The sequence below is a fragment of the Pogona vitticeps genome, chromosome 5 (genome assembly GCF_051106095.1).
Source record: "Pogona vitticeps strain Pit_001003342236 chromosome 5, PviZW2.1, whole genome shotgun sequence".
Lineage (NCBI taxonomy): Eukaryota > Metazoa > Chordata > Lepidosauria > Squamata > Agamidae > Pogona > Pogona vitticeps.
In genome coordinates this window covers 178,675,069-178,696,956 of record NC_135787.1, presented here as the reverse complement: position 1 = coordinate 178,696,956, position 21,888 = coordinate 178,675,069, and the positions used below count along the sequence as shown (strand labels likewise).

At 41.8% G+C, this 21,888-nt stretch overlaps 1 protein-coding gene across 1 annotated transcript in view; it reads right to left on the bottom strand.

Annotated features, from left to right (window-relative positions):
• B4GALNT3 (beta-1,4-N-acetyl-galactosaminyltransferase 3) overlaps positions 1–20,649 on the bottom strand; it is a 96,903-nt gene extending 76,254 nt beyond the window's left edge. Inside the window, exon 1 of the mRNA XM_072999869.2 lies at positions 16,153–20,649. Within this exon, the coding sequence (XP_072855970.2) occupies positions 16,153–16,300 (148 nt within the window). The 5' untranslated portion in view covers positions 16,301–20,649. The remainder of the gene's footprint in view (positions 1–16,152) is intronic.
• Between the last annotated feature and the right edge of the window lie 1,239 nt (positions 20,650–21,888).

The window sequence follows — 21,888 nt, the reverse complement described above, 5'->3', positions numbered from 1 at the left end:
AGGTTTGCAAGGTTAAAGGAGGGCAGGTTTCCTGTTTGCAACTTGCATAATGTCTATGTCATCTGAGAAATAGGAGGAAAGCTCATTTAATTTTTCAACTCTATTACAAAAATATGTAAAATCTCAAGATTTTGCATCTTATGATTTCAAACCCTCCATCACACTTACAGGGAGACACTTTGCCCAACAGAAGTTAACATCTTTAACCGCTGTCATATTGGCAATCACACTTGCTTGACATCATCTGTAACCTTATTTCAGGATGGAACAATCTGAATATCATGCAGGAGCTTTGCTTTGGCCCAAAATCTGGAACAAGAACCTGTTCATAAATTTTGCAGAGTTTCTGAGGGCTGCTTGTCCAGTACTATTCTGCTTCACTTCCACAGTGTTTCTTCTGGGCAGGATACACAGCCCTGATGGAATGCCAAAGTATACAGTGTTCCATCAGATTGGCAGGATCCAAGCCTTCAAACTGGCCTATTAAGCTGCCAGGATGGAATCTGGTAGGATGCCCACTAGACAGAGCATTTCCAGTTAATGATTTCATCAATGGCTCTGGTCTGCAGTTACAAAGCACAGGAGTGGCAATGAAAAGCTTGTCTGAAAATCCTGAAGTAATTATACCATATTATATCCATGTTAACATCATCCTTTTTAAAAGCACTGTGTTGCTTATATACCACTCCACAGTGCTGAAAGCACTATCTGGGCAATTTACAACGTAATTATGCAAGGCTACACATTGCCCCCCAGATTAGCTGGGTACTCAGTTTACTGACCTTGGAAGGATGGAGTCAACCTCGATCCGGCTACATGAATCCATTGGGACTGAACTCAAGTTGTGAGCAGAATCTTGGCTGCAGTACTGCAATTCAACTACTGCACCACAAGGCTCTCCGACTACCCACAACAAGTGGGTCTTTCTTATTAAAACAGACTACAGTACTGCCATCAAAACAAAGTAAAACACAGCTGTGTTATGTGTGATGAGCAACTGCAAATATTCAAGTAAGTCTGATGCTAAACAGTGAGGGGGTGGAGATATTGTTAATGCTGTTATCAGATCTTGAAACACATATGGTATCTTGACACATCTGCCTAAAGGCCAAAGCTGCAATTCTCAAATTGTTACAGAAGATCTGGCAGTTGCAGAACTGGGTTCGTAGACATGGCTACCTACAGCTGTTTGTAGTATGCTGCCTTTCCATATTGAGACAGAGAAGTTTAACATTTACTGTTATTTTAATCATAGCATGTTTAGGAATCCTAAGGCCCCTTCTTGTCTGGCAAGATGCATGTTGTATCTAGTTTAAGCTTTATAGAACAATCTCTAGTAAGAATCTTGTAAGAGATGATTGAAGCAGACCTGACCAATTTCCCTGTCTACCAAGATTATATATCTCACCTTCTGATCTTTGTTGGTGCATCATTGAAATAATTGAAACTGCAGCAATTGTATTTTTTACTCAAAGAAGTGGCAAGAGAGTGCTCTGGTACACCGGACAGGGTAAGAAAAAAGAGAACCAAGCCCCTGTTTTTAAAAAGAATCTCACCCATTCACATGCTCAGACAATCCTTACCCAGCAGAAGGAAGTCTGGCAATACTTTCAGTCTCAGAATGAAAGCAGTAACATAAACTAAAACCAACCCATCGTGCTCTCCTCCTGCTTCAGCTTGCATATATAAAGAAACAAGACTCTGACAAGAGGAACATTAACCATGCAGAGACATTCTCAGTTAGCTGAAGAGTCTACGGGCAATCAGCACAAAATCATGGAGTCCTCATTATGGCCTGGTTCACTGAAGGGGCACAAATGAACTGAGTATCCTCCAAAAAGGAAATTTTCGTCACTGCCTGAGTGGGCTGCATGAACACAACGACATTCACTCGTAGTGTTTATCTTGGAGTGATATGAAGTTCATCTAGCATCACACAGGTACATTTCCCTCTGTTTGATTAGAGCTAAAGTTTACATAATGCTAGTTGCAAATAAGCACTTGTGCAGCACAATAATATTTGTTTGGACAGCTACAGTGATTTCACCTGCAGAAACCTACAGGGTCTCAATTTGAAAAACTGCAGATCATGGTGGAGCAAAGCATATTTTCCCTGCATAGAGACTCCCAGCTGTCTTTATGCTTTAAGACAGAGATGGGCAGAGTGTGGCTCTTCAGATGCTTTTCAGATACAATCCCCAACATCTCTTATTATTCATTGTGATGACTCAGGCTGATGATAGTTGCAGTCTAAGCTCAAGGGATGGGCTACACCTTACCCATTGCTGCTCTGCAGTGGTCATTTAAATCTTTTTTTTAAAAAAAAACTATGCATAGTAATTGCTTGCACACAATTGACAATACAGTACAAGTAATTTGGCCCTTTGGACCTACTTTTGCCCCATGAGTAGATCCACTTATCCTTGTGAATCCACCAAATTATTATTAAACTCTTCACCAGGCAGTGTCGAGTACACCAATTAAAACTTTGCCACTGAAATCAACTTGCTAGGCCGGGTAGGTGGGGCTCGTCAGCCATGGAAGGCAGCCCATCTAGGAGAAGGAAAACTCCGATTTCAAACCTCCACTGCCTTGTGGCTATATCCACTCATGGAAAAGGCTCCAGGAGTTAACCTAGAGGCAAAATCCGGGGCTGGAGTCCTGGAGGCAGTTCGTATTGTTCTGCCAACTCCTGCAATGTTGCTGGAACCAGTTGTATTGGCTCTTGCCTTTCCATTGGACCATTTCAGCAATGTGGAGAGGGGGGGATCTGCTGCTTGGTTAACAGCCTATCCTCCATATTACTTTACCCAGGCTTCATGCTCTGGAGAGGACATTCCTCAATTCAGAGCATGTTACCATAGTCTCTCAAGACTGAAGGATGCCTATGACTGAAATCAACTACAGTATATACAAATCTTCACCACTTTTATTCTGTTTTACAGCGGACCTTGACTTACAGACGGCTTGACTTACAGACTTTTTGAGTTACAGACTTCTCTGGCCGCAAAATTTAGGTTTGACTTGCAGACTGAGATTTGACTTACAGACCAGAAAAAAACCAAAATGGAACAAAAACGGCTTGTTACGGGATTAATTGGTTTTCAATGCACTGTAGGTCAATGGAGACTTGACCTACAGACTTTTTGATTTGAGAACCGCCTTCCAATACGGATTAAGTTCTCAAGTTAAGACCCCACTGTACTTCTGTTTTTAATATTGCTCTTACTATGAGTTTTAATGTGACATTTGTTTAATGCTTCTTAATATTGTAATAATTTATTATTTAGCTTTTAACTTTGTTTCTTTTAATAATATAAGCCGTGTTGGATCCTTTAGGAGAAAGGCAGCATATAAATATTTTAAACAAACAAACAAACAAGAAAAGGATATGAATTTTGGAGAATATTGGATTTTTAGCTCCCTTGAAGGTAGGATTGCATTGTTAGTGATGACTAAGTTGGTGGCAGATTCTCTAAAATAAACCAATAATATGATCTGTATCTTCAGTGTGAGCTCTTCATGACCATCTACAGTGGAGCCCAACCCACAGTAGAAAAGAGCAGCCTAAGAGACCAGTGAAAAGGGAAGCCTAAAATATTCAAGAAAAGACTCTGTGAGAGAAACTCTAACTTTCCTCTCTAAGCTTAATATCTGACTTTGGTCTGCCTATGGGTGCTGACTCAGATGGATGGCAGGCCTCAGATGGGAATTAACTCAGTAAAAGTGAATAGATTACATTGCCACATCTTATCATCAGGCTAATGCTGAAATATTTATTTCCTTCTATGTCCAACCCTCCTTGCTAACAGCAGACTTTAAAAGGCAAAAGGAAATTCTGTATTGCACATTAAAGAACTCTGGGAGATGGAGAGAACTGACCTCAAATAATACGTTCCTTCTATATACCAACTAAGTTGCAACCCACCCATTTCTCATTGGCCTCTGTTTTAATTCTAACACACTGTAAAGTACAACCCTGCACACTAAAAACAATCTAGAAACAGTGTATGTACAACATTGATTATATAAGCAAATATTTATTACAACTGATTTTTCATTCACAGATACTTTTAGTTCTGCAAGCTACTAGTTTTCTTTCTGGATGGATTTACTGCCCTCTACTTGGAAACTGGTGAAAATCTCTGGTGAATCTCTCTCTCCATTTGCTCTTTCCACCCACTTCTTCAGCTGTTTTATCCCTCTTCTGTCTCTGTCCCTGATTCTCGTTTTTCCTTTCCCTACTGCAACATCAATTAGGGTTTGGGGTGTAAGGAGCTGTGCGGTCAGTCATGTACACAATCTTATCAGTTATTCAGCACTCAGACATGATTTTAAGAATTTTTATGTTCCTCCTGTACCACCTCTAGATTTGTGGAGTGTAACCTGATGAAGACCAGTGCAGGATCAAAAGCTAGCATTGGCTGAGGTGGTGGTGTTTGGTGGTCTAATAATGGTATCCCCCCACCCTTGCTTTTAGTTAGAAAAAAATATATTGTTTTTGTGTTTAGACATTCCTATGTGTGTTCAGTCGTTTAGTCGTGTCCGACTCTTCGTGACCCCATGGACCAGAACACGCCAGGCCCTCCTATCTTCCACCGCCTCCCGGAGTTGTGTCAAATTCATGTTGGTTGCTTCGATGACACTGTCCAACCATCTCATCCTCGGTCGTCCCCTTCTCCTCTTGCCTTCACACATTCCTAAGCCTAACTGAAATGCTGGGGTGTGGTGGGTGGGCAAGCACATTAAAAGGGAAAGGTTCATCCTTTTTCTCCCCAGCTGTCATGCTGTACAAATCTCCTCTACAAGGCAGGCTTTGTGTATGTGTGTCTCTGTGTGTGTTCCAATTTACATATTGCAATTTTCTTCTAATCCAATTCAACCATGCAGGGAGTTAAATTTGAAAGCTGTAGCCTCCATCTGGATTCAAGGGCGCTGTGAATCACATATGGCAGTTCCCCACCCTGGTATAGATGACAGTGAGCAGCCAGAAAGAAGGAAAAGGTCATCTATGTAGGCTTTGGGAAACCAGAAAGTTACTGTGCGTATGCCCCAAGATGCTGGATCCTCTACTTTATAAAAAATGTCGGTGGCATCTGTGATTATACTCTTTGCATCCAGGCTGTGGAAACCCTGGGTTTTTTTCAGTCGAGTCATTAGTCTTGTTTCTTATCCTCTCTCATTTTCTCTGCCACAGAGCAGAGTCTGTAACCAGGCATGCATACTGGGTATGACTGCATTAAAGGTGAGCTGCAGCGGGAGCTGTCTTGCTCAAAACTGGAAATAAGATGGGAAGACTTGACATTCAGATGGTTACAGCCTAGGAAAAGCATGCATCTTACAAAGAAATGTGGAGAAACAAGATGCGGGGAGCAAGGAGGGGCAGACTTGGGCAGGGCCTTGCACCCCCCCTTCATTCTGCTGGCTCTATAATCAGTTCTTAAGGGTGGAAGACAAATACACACACACAAGATCATGACTATTTCTCAGGCTGTTAATCAAAATTGCAGGGAAATGCTCCAAATCACACAGTAGCGAGCACTTATTGTAACCCTCCGAGAATTCTAAGCTGGTGCCACAGAACATTTTAAGACCACATGAAAGAACAGCTAAAAGGAGTCATAGCCAAAAAACACTGACACGGATGGCAAGAATGATTGTTTTCACCTTTGTCTGCTGTAAAGTGATAGGGAAGTGCAACTGCATGTATCCTTTATACCATGATACAAATTTGCTTCCTGAAATATCTATTCCATTGCCAATCAATGAACTTTTTCCTCAGTTGCTCACATACACAAATATTAAATAATTAATTTAAATATTATCTTTAGAAAAAACTGATTTCCTCAGTTTTAGGGTGGTTTTTTTTCTTTGAATGGTGTCACAAAGACTTAAAAGCACAAAGAAAATCATTCCTTGGCGCCATACACAAAATGGAACACAATCCAAACATTTATTTATAGCCAGTAGTACAGTTGCAAATTCAGAAGAGTGGGGTTTATCCACAAGACTTACATGTCCACCTGCTCAATCTTTTCTTCCTTAGTGTTTATGCAGATATTACCACCCTCCAAATTATGACGTAACTGCTGTGGGATAAAGGGCAGGAATCCATGAGGAAAGGGAGAAACTGCTATCCAGACACACACACACACACACACACACACACACACACACACACACACACACACACACACACACACACACACACACACACACACACACACACACACACGTAAAGCTTATGAAATGTATAGGGAACAGTAGAACCACCCTGTTCCTCTACCCAATCCCTTTATACTTCTCAGCTCAGCAAAAGGACACTGCAAAACACATGTACGTGCACACACGAACAGATGGGTAGGGGAGAAGGAGAGAAGCAAAGTTTTCCAAGCAGCTCCATGAATGAGTTGCAGGACAGCTCTTTTTCTGGGTTTTATTAGTTGACATGTTGTACGTGTGTGCTGCCAAAGACTGGTGTGGAGAAAGCCAAGAAGCACCCCAGGGATCCTAATCAGGCAAGCAGGAGGGCAAGAAGGGGGCGTTATCCAGCACCCTGTGCTTAGATGGACAGTAAGTAAGGACAGGAGCCTCATGGTTTAGTGATTAAATTTCAGTACTGCAGCCAAACCTCTGCTCGCAACCTGGCTTCAATCCAAGTAGCCGGTTCAAGGTTCATTCAGTCTTCCATCCTTCCCTTGAGTACCCAGCTAGGAAGGCAATGAGTAGCCTGCATAATTAAATTGAAAACCACTTAGAAAGTGCTTTAAGTGTTATGGGGTGGTATATAAGCAGCACTCTTTGCTTTTGCTTGAAGCAAAATTCCTCCCTCGTTCAAAGGAGAAAGTGATCTGAAGTGAGGACGGAGGGAAATATATCTCTATGAGAAATGGAGGGAGGGTGGTTTTGAAGGAAGCATGTATGCTCATACACAAGCTGGCAGCTATTTGGAGGCTAGGGAGGGAGTGATCTGACAGTGTGAGACAGAATTCTAACTCCTGTCTTCTGAAGATGCCAGCCACAGAGACTGGCGAAACGTTAGGAGGAAAAACTTTCAGAACACGGCCAAACAGCCCCAAAAAACCTACAACAATCATCAGATCCCAGCCATGAAAGCCTTTGAGAATACACTGAACATGCAATCTTTAGACATGACACTTCAAATGCAGATTACACAATAGTTCTTTACTTTTCCTTAAAGTAATCTGGTTTGTAGTCTCCAAATATAAATCCAGATCTATCTGGAAATACTTGTTATCTGTCAGCTGGACACAAATTAGGGAGTTGAACAATATTTAAGACTTGCCAGAGGATGTATAGTCTTGGGAAATAAATCTGGATTGAAATGCCAGCTCAGTTCCTATTTCTGCAATTCACAGATAATACAACCTGATCTACAGGAATATTATGGGTGTAAGCCAAGCAATGACTGTAAATCATTCTGTCCATTGAATGTTGCATGCATCAACAAATTCCTCAGTCTTGTCAAGCTGATGTAATTATTTTCTTCAGTGCAGGTTCCTTTATATGATCAAAGTTGTATTACAGCATATAAAGAGAACATTTGCCTGCTTTTGATACATTTTCCTAAATTTGTTTGCAGCATAATTTTGAGAGGTCCACAAGTTTCCCACACAATTCTCTGTACAAACAGGCACATGGATTTCAGAGTTATAAATTCTAAAATCACCCCTCACGCAGTAGCATCTAAATATTCGGTAGAATTGCTGTAGAAGTCTCCTGATTCTTTGAGATAACTTACAGAAATGAAAGAAGTAGAAGTTTCAACTTTGCTGTATGTATATCAAACCTACACTTCAGTAAAAGAACTGACAGTGTGAGTAAACTTGGAAGAGTACAAGGCTCATTAAAACTACAAAATTTCAAATGTAAAAAAAGCTGAAGATAAGCTACTTCAGATAGCAATATGGTATTAAATAAACAGGAACTAAAATCTTTGCTATCTCTAGAAGATAAAAGCATTACCTTAAATAATACAAGTCTTTCATCTCAAACCTCAGCATATTACATTCAAATTGTTCCAATGAGAATTTACTGTCCACATGGATCTCCAAAATTGACCAAAGAACCTGTTTTCAGTACTTCTTAATGGCAAGCTCCTCCTTGTTGGCAATTATGAAACAGATCAAATATAAATGATAAGATCAAATTAATTAAAACAGATCAAGTTAATTAAATCAAAATGGAGGCGCATATTCTTGATAAGAGGCTTGCTGGATCAGACAAAGCACCATATAGTGCAGGATCCTGTTTCCAACAATGGCCAGTCAGTTGCTTGTGGGAAATGCACATGAAGACAATAAACTTTCCTACTGTTTTGCCCCCAGACTGGTATTTACATCATCTTGGAACATGGAACTTCTATACTGTAATTAAGCACTGCACTTTTGTCAAACGAAATCCATTGGTTCTCCAGCTGTGACACACATTCATTCCTGTTGTGTTTTCTAATTGAAGATCTCCAAGTGCTTTATCCTGTTTTCATAGCAAAGATCCTCCAACCTACTGATCTTCTTGCTTGCTCTCCTCTGAATCTTTTCCAGGATTGTAGTATCTTTTCTAAATGAGATCACCAGAACGCCACACAGTGTTTCAGATGTAACTATACAATGGATAAGCATCCATGATTTGCTACTCACTCCTCTGTTCAGGAAATATACCCTTTACCTCTGGACTTCCAAAAAATTCAGACAGGTTCTCAACAGCATTGGAAATCTGTCAACACCCCCCCCAAAAAACCATAATTTTCTCCTTTTGTTTTTTTGTTTTTTAAATCTAAATTGGTAGGGCATACGGGAAGGATTTCACCTCTCTCAACCAATTCTATGCTTGCTAAGGGCTGGAAGAATTCATAGCAAGGGCATATGGAGAACCACTTACAGAGCCAAGCTGATATTTGTAAGTCCATTACAATAGTATTAAAAATTATTACAGTATTATTCTGTAATGAGTTATCAAGTCACAATATAATATCTTCTCTTGTTCTACAGTGTTAAACACTGTATAGGAATAGAATCAATGAGGTAACTCTCAAAGTGCTGCCAGAGGAGGATATGAAAAATCATTGAACTTAGTTGCTTCTGTAGACCAGGTCTACAGAGCCTGTGTCCTGAGCACACTCCTCTACTGCAGTGAGTCCTGGACCCTTTGTGCACGGCAGGAGAGGAAGCTGAACATGTTCCATATGCATTGTCTCCAATGCGTTTTTGGCATCACCTGGCAGGACAAAGTTCCAAATACAGTACTGTAGTCCTGGAATGAGCTGGAATTGTTAGAATATATATATTACTGAAACAGCAACGCCTATGGTGGCTCAGGCAAGTCTTGAGAATGGCTGACAGTCATATTCCAAAAGATCTCCTGTATGGAGAATTAGTGCAGGGAAAACACCCCAGAGGGAGACCACATCTGTGATACAAGGATATCTGCAAGCGGGATCTGAAGGCCTTAGGAATGGACCTCAACAGATGGGAGACCCTGACATCGGAGCATTCAGCCTGGAGGCAGGCGGTGCATCATGACCTCTCCCAATTTGAAGGGACCCTTGTTCAGAAGGCCAAGGCAAAGAGGCAGTCCGGAAACCAGCAAAACCAGGGAACTGGACAGGGGACAGACTGTATTTGTCTTCAGTGTGGAAGGGATTGTCATCTCGTATTGGCCTTCTCACCCACACTAGACGCTGTTCCAAGGCCTCTATTCAGAGCATGTTACTATAGTCTCTTGAGACTGAAGGATGCCTACTACAGATCACATGGTCATACTGATGAAAGAGAGGTACAAAGATGGTTCCCCCCCCCTATTTTTGAAAACCATTACAGACAGTTAGTTTATTTTTGAGGCAATTAGGCAAGGAGAACAAGAAATATTGCGAGAGTGCTTAATTCAAATTAAATGGCTTTTAAAATTAAAATCCTCTTCAAGATCCCTAAAAAACCCAAACAACATGCCACATGTACCTTCCTGAAAAAACATGAACAGAGAGTGTTCTGTTGCAAACACAGAAACAATGATCTACGCTAAGCCTACATCTAGCCCTGGAAAAATTACCGGGGGGGGGGGCGGAAAATCTGTCTTTGGGTTTCAGAATAACAAAAACAAAGTAGCGACTATTGCATCAGCAAAGGCAATACTATAAATGCAGCTGGTCCTCTAATTAAGTGTTGTCACCAGGTATTCCACCTGGGAGGCTGGAGAAAGATTTTTTAAAAAACACAGTTAGAGAAAGTCTACAGTCCTAGAACACATCTGACTCCAGTACCCTCTCTTGTTCTTTTCAGCTGGAACCATCTCTTCTGTTGAGAAAAAATAAAGAACATGTCCCAACTCACAAAGAGTGAGATTTCACAAAGTTGAATGCATGAAATGAAAATGGGGGAAAGGAATAGTTTAGGAAATTATTTTGGTTAGCTTTTGTTAGATGTTTGTTGTGTTGCACACCATTAAGTCAGAAGTTCAGAACCAACTTGTAGTGACTTCATACTGTTTTCAAGCATACAAGTAAGATACTTAAGGAGTGGTTTTATCAGAACCACCACCACCCCAGTGAGTTTCCACGGTTAAGCAATAATTCGAACCCACACCTCCTAAATCTTAGTCTATCACTCTATCCACTACAGCACACTGGGTATTAGATTACTCCAGAATAACATTTTTGGGAGTGAAATATTTCAAGAGTATTTGGGTGAACACTCTCTAGGAGAAATGTGGTGTATGTATGTATGTATGTATGTATGTATGTATGTATGTATGTATGTATGTATGTATGTATGTATGTATGTATGTATGTATGTATGTATGTATGTACTGTATGTACTGTATGTATGTATGTATGAATGAATGAATGAATGAATGAATGAATGAATGAACACTTCGTTTTTAATGTATTCCACCTCAACCACTCTTCAGACAATAATTTCTGAGAGTTTCAGACATCATAGAAAATGTGGCAGATCCTCTAGAAAGCAATCAGCAGCTGTCTGCATTATTCATGTGCCGGTAGATACCACAACATCATATTATCTACTATTTATAGAATGAAATGAAGGTTAAGCAAGTATTTCAGACATTAATATGCACATACGTTATGTGAAAGAGGATGTACAAGCAAAAGCAATAATGTATATCCTATGTTAATATGATGAACAGGTTGAACTGGGAGAGGAAACATTTTCAGAAAGAAAAGAAAAAATGATGAGGATATTCAGTGTGTTGAAGATTATTACTTATAATTACACTTAACAGCCGCCTAGAGTGGTCCTGACCCAACCAGATAGGTGGGATATAAATGAAATAAACAAAACATAAAAATAAAAACTTGGTATGGCTTTTGCATTTTTCATTCTGGCTATAAAACCACAACCACAAGTATTCTATTCTCCCAAGAACTGTTCTGCAACCATAGTAATAAAACTAGGGCTATAATGCTATCTTTTAAAAGATATGCTGTCTTATACGAAATAAAAGGGCTATCTTCTGCCTGCTCTATTGTTTTTAATCATATACACATACATGCAAATTAAATAAATTAATTAAGCAGTTCATTGACCAATGTACGCAGCAATCTTATACAGATATCTGGCAATAGATCCCACTGAAGCCAATGGAATTTAGTTTCCACAAATCATGGCTTCCACAAAATACATACATACATACATACATACATACATACATACATACATACATACATACATACATACATACATACATACATACATACATACATACATACATACATACATACATACATACATACATACATACATACATACATACATACATACATACAAATCATGGGTTCCACGAAATACCTACCTACCTACCTACCTACCTACCTACCTGCCTGCCTGCCTGCCTGCCTGCCTGCCTGCCTGCCTGCCTGCCTGCCTGCCTCTCTGCCTGCCTACCTACCTACCTACCAACCAACCAACCAACCAAACAACCAAACAACCAAACAACCAATTATTGTTTTTGCATTTTCAAGAACCATTTCCAAGAGTCTATAGACAAGCATGTGTGAGATTTTCATGCGCAGATACCACAATAATTTGACGGGCTGGACTTGTACAATGCATTTGTGGTGCTCAAGAAATAAAATATTATGTGTCGGCCCAGTTGCTGGTCAACTGTCTTTAGCCTGGTAGTAGCCATACCAGAACTTTCTTTGCTCATATCAGAAGCGCCACATTGCAGTTAATAAATGTAACCTAATATTTTGGGGGGCCTAATAATGGACAACATTAAGAGCATTTGGGGCAGCTAACATCAAATCTTCTTCCATGGTACATGTTGAGGGGCACAGAGTACAATGACATAGGTGTTAAGTTGCCTGTTCTTTTCTACCCAGGCAACTTCATTCCTATACCAGTGTACACTATGTCCCTTTACATGTACAATGGAAAATTTTATATTCACTGCCTCAAATGTTCTTTCCATTTTAAGAGGTGTATAGTTATTTGTTCCCACAGTACAGTATAACCCTAGAATTATTTGCTGTTCCTTCAAGATTCACAAGATTCCTTCAAGATTCACAAGATTAAATTCCTTGATTTTAATCTGGGAGGGCAGGATGGTGGCGAAAGAGCAGATGCACATTTGATGTAAGTGTTTTGAGTCTTTCACTGTGAGCTACTACCTCTCTCCATATGTCCCTGGGTGTAGTGCCTGCTAGGTAAATTGATTTTATCACTGGTTTCAGGTATCCAGGATTGATTCTACATCTTTCATTGAGTGCTTTGTCTGTTTTGCATGGGCTGAGCTATACCACACCAGGCTGTTTTATTTGCCTGCAGAAAAGCACAGGACCACAATTGAGGTTCTTAGTCTTTGTAGTTTTGAGCCCCAGCTGGTTTCCAATAGCTTTTCAAGAATATTGTTTCACATGAAGAACTTTTGCTTTGTATATTGGCAATGTTTGTTACAGGTCAGCATGCAGTCCAAGGTAACACCAAGATGAGCTGCTAAACTCAGGGGGGCAATACAAAAAGCTAGCTATATGCCCTTCAAAGTAAACTGACGTTTCTAAGATGCTTGTTGTTTATTAGATGTAAGGCACATATTTGAGTCTTAGCAGATCTGGTTTAAGTTTATTTCTATCATAATATGTGTCAAGCTCATGTAATGCATTTATTAAAAGCTGTTGTGTCATCAAAAAGACCAAGTGTGGAATCATCAACGTCAATAAAACTTTTGGTGTCTTAAGAAAACAGTTAGTCATTGGTGCATATGTTAAACAAAACAGGAGCCAGTACACTGCCCTGGGACAGACCTCAGAACTCGTTTACCATCCACACCTCCTGATGGTACTGTGGGATTATGCAGCTTGTCCAAGGCTACATAGGTGGTGGGTCACCTAGTCCATCTACCACACATGCTCTGGGTCAGCTTGGCTGGCTTCTCTCTCAGGAGGCACAGTGGGGATTCGAACCTCTAGCCTTTGAATCTGCAGCTAGGTGCTCCAACTCACTGAGCTACACCAGCTAAAGTAGGAATCATCTGTATTCCAATCAGGTTTGCAAAGTTTTGTAAATGCAGGTTGGCTATAATTTAGAGATGATCTATTCACTGGAGCAGGTAATCATATGAAATTTCAGATCAAGGTGGCTAAGCCAATTGACAAAATTCTCCCAGCTCCCCCAAACAGCAGAAAAATAGCACCAGGTCCCAAGTTATCTAAATTAGTCTAAATCTGATTATATATAACAAGACAGAAAACAAAACAAAACAGAATAGCTGACACCTTAAAGCCTAGTAAGATTATTATCTGCTATCTCTATTAAGATTTAAAGGTGCTTTAAGGGCTTTTTTTTCATACAGGCTGGAAAAGACTATCCTGGCTATGCCTTTGTAAATGTCATAAAAAGGTTCCCCTTGACAATTTTGTCCCTTCGTGTTCGACTCTAGGGGGCGGTGCTCATCCCCGTTTCCAAGCCATAGAGCCAGCGTTTGTCCGAAGACAATCTTCCGTGGTCACATGGCCAGTGCGACTTAGACACAGAACGCTGTTACCTTCCCACCAAGGTGGTCCCTATTTATCTACTCCCATTTGCATGCTTTCGAACCGCTAGGTTGGCGGGAGCTGGGACAAGCGACGGGAGCTCACTCCGTCGCGTGGATTCGATCTTATGACTGCTTGGTCTTCTGACCCTGCAGCACAGGCTTCTGCAGTTTAGCCCACAGCGCCACCACGTCCCTTGCCTGTAAATGTCATGGATTATGCTATAAACAAATATCTAGTAACCAAATGTGAGTTGATAGTACAAAATGGTAGCAATAACAAAATATATTAAAGTTGTACTGATCTTTCATGGTGTTCATACAATCCTGTTCCATTCAACAAAAACTATTTGTCTGAATCTATATATACAGGCAGAGCAACTGTATGCCTACATAGGCTTGGTGCCCTTACAAAGTATGCACTGTTAGAATGGTGGTGTGAAAGAGTGAAACAACTGTACAGTATTCTGTCACATTTGAGTATATTACTTTGGGCAGTAGAAATAAGAGAGAGAGAAAGAAAGAGAAACAAAGATTAGCAGATGAAACAGAGGTCAGATTTTCCCCTGCTAAGCTTGGATGTTTTGATTTTATTTCTAGTTGCACAAGTTCATTTTTCTGATTCTCCTGAGTGACAGGATGCAAGAAGTCCTAATTGCTATGCTGGTAAAATTTATTACACCCCACAGCTAACCAATCAATTTATACCAAATCTAAATCTGTTAATTTCAGCCCAGTGTTTTATGGGAAATTACAATCTGTAACTTCCAGCTCACAGATTCTAATTACTGCTCCTTAGTCATGCTCCTTGGGAACTTTCTTGGTGAAAGAATGATAGGCCAAAAGCACTTTTAGCTTTAAGGTAGACAACTCTAGGTTTAAGCAAGGACAATATTTTGGTAACATTTTTTGCGCCCCTTCGAGTGTTTTTTTCACTGTGCATCCTTTCTAATCAGGGTTTGGGATTACAGCAGAATTTGGAAGAAGGCCAGCAAAGATGCAGCTATTAGATTCAAGAAAGCTTATTAAATTTCCACACTACATTTCCAACAGCATGTCCAAATATCCTTGAAACAAAACACAATATATATCCAATACAAAGAACAAGCCCTCTCACAGAGCTTAAGATATTTAACATGCATTGTCTCACCAATCCATGCAACTATTTTATGGAACAAACCTGTATCATTAATCCATTGTTTCAGACATAACAGGGCTGATGTTAAAAACCTAAGATCTGCTAGAAGGGTCCTGTTTGACAAGCCATTCATAATTTAATCTTAGCAGCGTCCACTTTCCCCAGGATGTACACTTCACACTCCCTTCCTGCTCTCTTTCAAACAGGACATTAACCATTCGGGTTGTCTTGGACTGAAGTGGATTCTAGGCAACTTTTTAACCACTTCCGATTTCTTAATTTTTGTAAAGTGCGCTTTTTAAAATATTATCTTGTGCTGTTTTTGAATTGCTCTGTTTGTTTTAACACCTGGGATGGTTTTTACTGTTTTCAGCAGTTTGCGGGGAAGGGCGTATTATTATTATTATTATTATTATTATTATTATTATTATTATTATTATTATTATTATTATTATTATTATTATTATTATTATTATGAGTAATAATTAGATAAAGGAGAGATAGTGGCTTCCCACAGACAGATAGAGAAATCAAGGTTTAACTGAGGTTTGAGCTCGAAGCTCCTGCTTTCACCACTCACATAGGCACACATGGGCAGGGCCTTCCGTCTAACTAATCCCTGCTAAGAGATCAGCAAAAGCTGTGACAATGCCGTATGCAGTACGTAATCTCTTTTTACTGCGCCTTTCGCACTTTCCAGGTTTCTTGGCTGCGCGCACGGAGAGCCTTACTATGCGCTCGGTCGAGTGAATGAACGGGGAGATTACGCAGCGCCCTCTCCAGCGCCGAGCCAAAAGAAACGCCGGGAGGTGCTTGGTTGTGCCAGACCCGCACTTCGAAGACACCATCCTGGGGCGGACTCCCTCACGGAGCTCGTTCGTGAATGGCGCCCTCCCCCCCCCAAGTCCAGTCCAGCCCAGCCCCACCTCTCGAGGGCGCCCAAGAGTCCCGGGCCCCCGCACTCCGCGCGCGCCGCTTCCCGCCGCCAGCAAAAAACTCACGGTGACTCAAGGGGTGCTCTCCCCCGTCGGCCAGGGCCACCAGCTCCAAGTAGGCGGCCCAGAGCCCCACGGCCAGCAGCCCGAGGATCAACAAGCGGCGGAACCTCCTCCTCAGCGCTTTGCCCAGGTGGCACAGGCGGCACCTCATCCCGCCTCAGGCGAAGGGGGACAGCATGCTGGGGCGGCCGCTGAGGGTGGCTTCTTCCTCCTCTTCCTCCTCGCTCGCCCGGCACCGGGGACGGCTCTCTGCTGTGCGGCTGCGGCTGCTCCAGGCCGCCGGCTCCCGTCGTCCTTGCCAAGTTGGGGACTCAGTTGTTCCTTTTTCTTTTCCCAAGAGTGCCCGTGAGGTGTTCCCTCCGCCTCGGCGCGGCCGGCGCTTGTGACGCGTCCACCTCCCTCACGGACGAGCCACCTTCTGTCCCAGTTCCCTCCTTTTTCTTCTTTTTTTACGCGCCCGCGCCCGGTTTCCTGCTGGCTCCTCTCGTCTGGGCTCCAGATCCGAGACAATTTGTCGTCCGTCCGTCCCCCCCCCCCCCGGGTTGGCGCTTGTGTCTTATTCTCTCGCCTTCCTCAGCTCTGTCTTCCCTCGCCTTCTCAGGCACCCTCCCCGTCCCACCTTTCCTCGCCCCGCTTTCACGAAATGCCTGCCCCTTTTCCGGGAGCCAAGCCCGGTTGACTTTTTCCTTCTTAGTTCACGCTCTCTCTCTCTCTCTCATTTTTTTCCCTCAGAGGCCAACACGCGCACACACTCCTCTTCGAGGGGTGGGATCTCAACACGCCTGTTTTCTCCTCCGATTACACTGCCTTCTCTTTCCCTTCCTGGTCGTCACTCTCTCACACACACCTGCCCTTTTCGCCACCTTCACATCTATAGATCCTCCTCGCTCTGCAGTCCTGTAAAACTCTACAAAAACCCATTTCTGGAAGCCAGGCACAAGTAATTCATACCATTCCTGGCAGAGGTTGAAATGTGGCACCAGGATGACTCGTAAAAATGAGGTTTTTAAGCAGCTATAGAAGCCTCCACTCTCCCTTCACTGAGCAAATGTCTCTAGAACCTAAAAGCTCCACTGACCACGGTGTCTGTCATAATAAAACCTACAGTGTTGTGCTCACTCCACATCGTCCTTCCTGGAAGCTCCAGGTTTAGGGGAAGCCTGTAGTGAAGTGGTGACACTGTTACCTCATGTTTAGCTTCTGGATCACTAAGATCCGCTGGATCTTTTTAACATTTACTCCTGTGAAACCAACTGTACCTTATATTTTTGCACATCTGTAAATTTTAACTTCCTAAACACAGAACAGTATGTTTTCCCCTTTTGAAACTCATTTTGTTTTGGCCCTGTTTTTCAGTCTGTTAAGGTCTTCCTGAATCCTGATTATGTCTCTTGAAATATTTAATGAGCATCCCCTCCAGACTCTCATCACAGTTATTCATTAAAATGCTGAACAACGCTGGACATAGAATAGAAACCTGTTGTTGTTTAGTTGTTAAGTTTCGTGTCCGACTCTTCATGACCCCATGGACCAGAGCACGCCAGACCCTCCTGTCTTCCACTGCCTCCCGGAGTTTGGTCAACCTGTGGTGCCCCACTAATCACTTGTCTCCAGGACGGTGTGGAATCATTGGCAAGCAATTTTGGGGGCTGGCCTGTCAACCCATTACAAGTCCACTTAAGCATCATCTAAGCCACATTTTACCAACACGGCCACAAGAATATAATGAGTGACCTTGTCAAAAGTCTTGCTGAAATCAAGACGGCATCTACCGCATACTCTTCATCAATGAAATTTGTTACTTTCCTGAAAAAGCAAACACCCTCTCTTAGATTATTTGTTTTAAGGAAAATAATATGGTAATTGTCCTGAGAGGGGCCCAGAGAAATTACATCAGTTTAAGAATTGGTAATCCAGACCTTTCTACCCATGTGCTGTTTGACAGGAGCACTCAGGGGTACACAGTCCCAACCTGCACAACCTTATCTTGGGAAAGGCTGGGCGGGTTTAAGATATTGCTCTTTCCAAATCTACTCAGTGCTTTTGGGAAACAGGATATGTTCCCTATTCCATCTGGCTTTCCCACCAGGAAACGGCTAGTGGGGTTTATGGCAGTATTGTACATATAGAGCACCTCTAGGCAATAGCGCTTAATAATGAACATCCCCTCACTTTGGGGTTTCCCCTATATTTTGGTTGTGAGCTGTTCATAAGTATTTGGTTGGCCACTATGGGAAACTATAGTTTAGGATACTGGATTAGACAGTTCTTCAGTCGGATCCAGGATATATATATATATTTAATGATCCATATATATTTAATGATCTTCCAATAGCAGATAGTGAGAAGATGTTGGCCATAATTTTTGGCTTTATCAGCCAAAAAACATAAACCCTTTTTTCAATTGCCTCCATTTCCTGTTGCCCTTTCCCTTGCTTGATGTCAAATTCAGCGGGAGAGTGGTCACATTCTTCAGCCAGCTTTTTAAAAAAGCAATGTTTGTGGCTGAGATTATAAACTCAGAAAAACTAAAGTCCATAGCTAAAAGGGGGAATCCAGTGTCAGACCCAAAATAGACCTACTGAGAAGAGGACTTGTTTGTCACAAATAATGTAAGTTGCATTGATTTCAATTGGTGTACTCCAGGTTGATCTGACATAGGATTTAGTCTATATTGTGATAACTCCTGAAGGACTTTAGCAGGTGACAATATTTCCCATCAGTTTCTGAAAATGCTTTGTTCCTCAGGCATTCACTTATCAAGACTGTCCAAAATGACACAGTTTCGGCGCCACACATGAGCACTAATCTTGCTGTTTGAAAACTAGATATGCCTATGCTATAATCAGTGTTCTGATCTTACCTTGATGGATATTGCTTTCTACTGGGTGTTTTCACTCTTATGGGGGGGGGGGAGTCTTCATCATCTTTTTTGGAATGGCAGACATTGTAACAAAGAGACAGAATAAATCTGAGGGCTGAGATTCTGTAGTCTGTCATTACATGGATTTGGTTCCTTAAAAAAAGACAGAAAGGACTTTAAAAAAAAAAAAATGAGTATTTATAGCTGTGGGATCTGCTTTTGTCCTGTTCAGGAGACTGGGTGATTTTGACAAAAGCTGATCCCACAGCTATAAATACTCAACTATCCAAGCAAACTGCACCAGAGTACAGAGTTCCTACTCCAGTCCTCTGAAGATGCTGGCCACAGAGACTGGCAAAACGTTAGGAAGAACAAACTTCAGAACACGGCCAAAGAGCCCAAAAAACCCACAACAACCGCAGTTTTATTTGTTAGAAGCTTTGCTGTTATGCTAGTGATACTACTATACCCTGCTTGCATCCTTAAAAAATACCTTTGGAAAATATTTTGGAAAATTGAAAGAAAATGGTTGAAGATGTGAGGCTTTGTAGTGCAGAATAATTTGATGTGCATCAGATGCCACATGCAGCTGGCAGTAAAACTTGCATACCGCCATATTCCAGTGTTACGTACATCTGTTTCCAACTTCGGCATAAATCTTTAAGACCAAGGCATGTGACCACAGCTGTCTTACTTATTGTTGTTTAGTCGTTAATTTGTGTCCGACTCATGACCCCATGGACCAGAGCATGCCCGGCCCTCCTGTCTTCCACTGCCTCCCTGAGTTTGGTCAAATTCATGCTGGAAGCTTTGACGACACTGTCCAACCATCTTGTCCTCTGTCACCCCCTTCTCCTCTTGCCTTCACACTTTCCCAACATCAGGGTCTTTTCCAGGGAGTCTTCTCTTCTCATGAGATGGCCAACGTATTGGAGCCTCAGCTTCAGGATCTCTCCTTCCAGTGAGCACTCAGGTTTGATTTCCTTGAGAATGGATAGGTTTGATCTCCTTGCAGTCCAGGGGACTCTCAAGAGTCTCCTCCAGCACCACAATTCAAAAGCATCAATTCTTTGGTGGTCAGCCTTCTTTATGGTCCAGCTCTCACTTCCATACCTCACTACAGGAAGAACCATAGCTTTGACTATTCGGACTTTTGTTGGCAAGGTGATGTCTCTGCTTTTTAAGATGCTGTCAAGGTTTGTCATCGCTTTCTTCATAAGAAGCAGGCGTCTTTTAATTTCAGGGCTGCTATCACCATCTGCAGTGATCATGGAGCCCAAGAAAGTAAAATCTGTCACTGCCTCCATGTCTTCCCCTTCTATTTGCCAGGATGTGATGGGCCCAGTGGCCATGATCTTAGCTTTTTTTGATGTTGAGCTTTAGACCATTTTAGGCACTCTCCTCTTTCAACCTCATTACAAGGTTCTTTAGTACCTCCTCAGTTTCTGCCATCAAGAGGGGTATCATCTGCATATCTGAGGTTGTTGATATTTCTTCTGGCAATCTTAATTCCGGCTTGGGATTCATCCAGTCCAGCCTTTCGCATGATGTATTCTGCATATAAATTAAATAAGCAGGGAGACAATATACAGCCTTGTCATACTTCTTCCCCAATTTTGAACCAATCAGTTGTTCCATACCCAGTTCTAACTGTTGCTTCCGGTCCGACATATGGATTTCTCAGGAGATAGATAAGGTGGTCAAACACTCCAATTTCTTTAAGAACTTGTCATAGTTTTCTGTGGTCTACACCAGTGGTTCTTAACCTTTGTTACTCGGATGCTTTTGAACTGCAACTCCCAGAAACCCCAATCAGGACATCTGGTGGTGAAGGCTTCTGGGAGTTGCAGTCCAAAACCCTGAGTAACCCAAGGTTAAGAACCAGTGGTTTACACAGTCAAAGGCCTTTGTGTAGTCAATAAGGCAGAAGTAGATGTTTTTCTGGAACTCTCTGGCTTCCTCCATAATCCAGCGCAATTTAGCAACTTGGTCTCTAGTTCCTCTGCCTTTTCGGAATTCAGCTTGTACTTCTGGGAGTTCTCGGTCCACATACTGCTGAAGCCTACCTTGGAGGATTTTGAGCATAACCTTGCTAGCGTGTGAAATGAGTACAATTGTATGGTAGTTGGAGCATTCTTTGGCACTGCCCTTCTTTGGGATTTGGATGTAGACTGATCTTTTCTAATCCTCTGGCCACTGCTGAGTCTTTCAAACTTGTTGGCATATTGAGTGTAGCACCTTAACAGCATCATCTTTTAAGATTTTAAACAGTTCCACTGGAATGCCATCACACCCATTTGACTTCACTCTCCAAGATGTCTGGCTCAAGATCAGCAACCACACTATCTGGGTTGTCCAGGATATCCAAATCTTTCTGGTATAATTCCTCTGTATTCTTGCCACCTCTTCATGATGTCTTCCCCTTCTGCGAGGTCCCTATCATTTTTATCCTTTATAATGTCCATCTTTGCACAAAATGTTCCTTTAATATCTCTAATTTTTTAAACAGATCTCTGGTTTTTCCCTTTCTATTATTTTCCTCTATATCTTTGCACTGTTCTTTTAAGGCCCTCTTGTCTCTCCTTGCTATTCTTTGGAAGTCTGCATTCAATTTTCTGTAACTTTCCCTATCTCCCTTGCATCTTGTTTCCCTTCTCTTCTCTGCTATTTGTAAGGCCTCACCGGACAGCTACTTTGCTTTCTTGCATTTCCTATTCTTTGCCTTGTTATGAACTTCCATCCATAGTTCTTCAGGCACTCTGTCCACCAAATAGAGTTGCTTAAATCTGTTCTTCAGTTTCACTGTGTATTCATAAGGGATTTGGTTTAGATTATACCTGACTAGCCCAACGGTTTTTCCTACTTTCTTCAGTTTA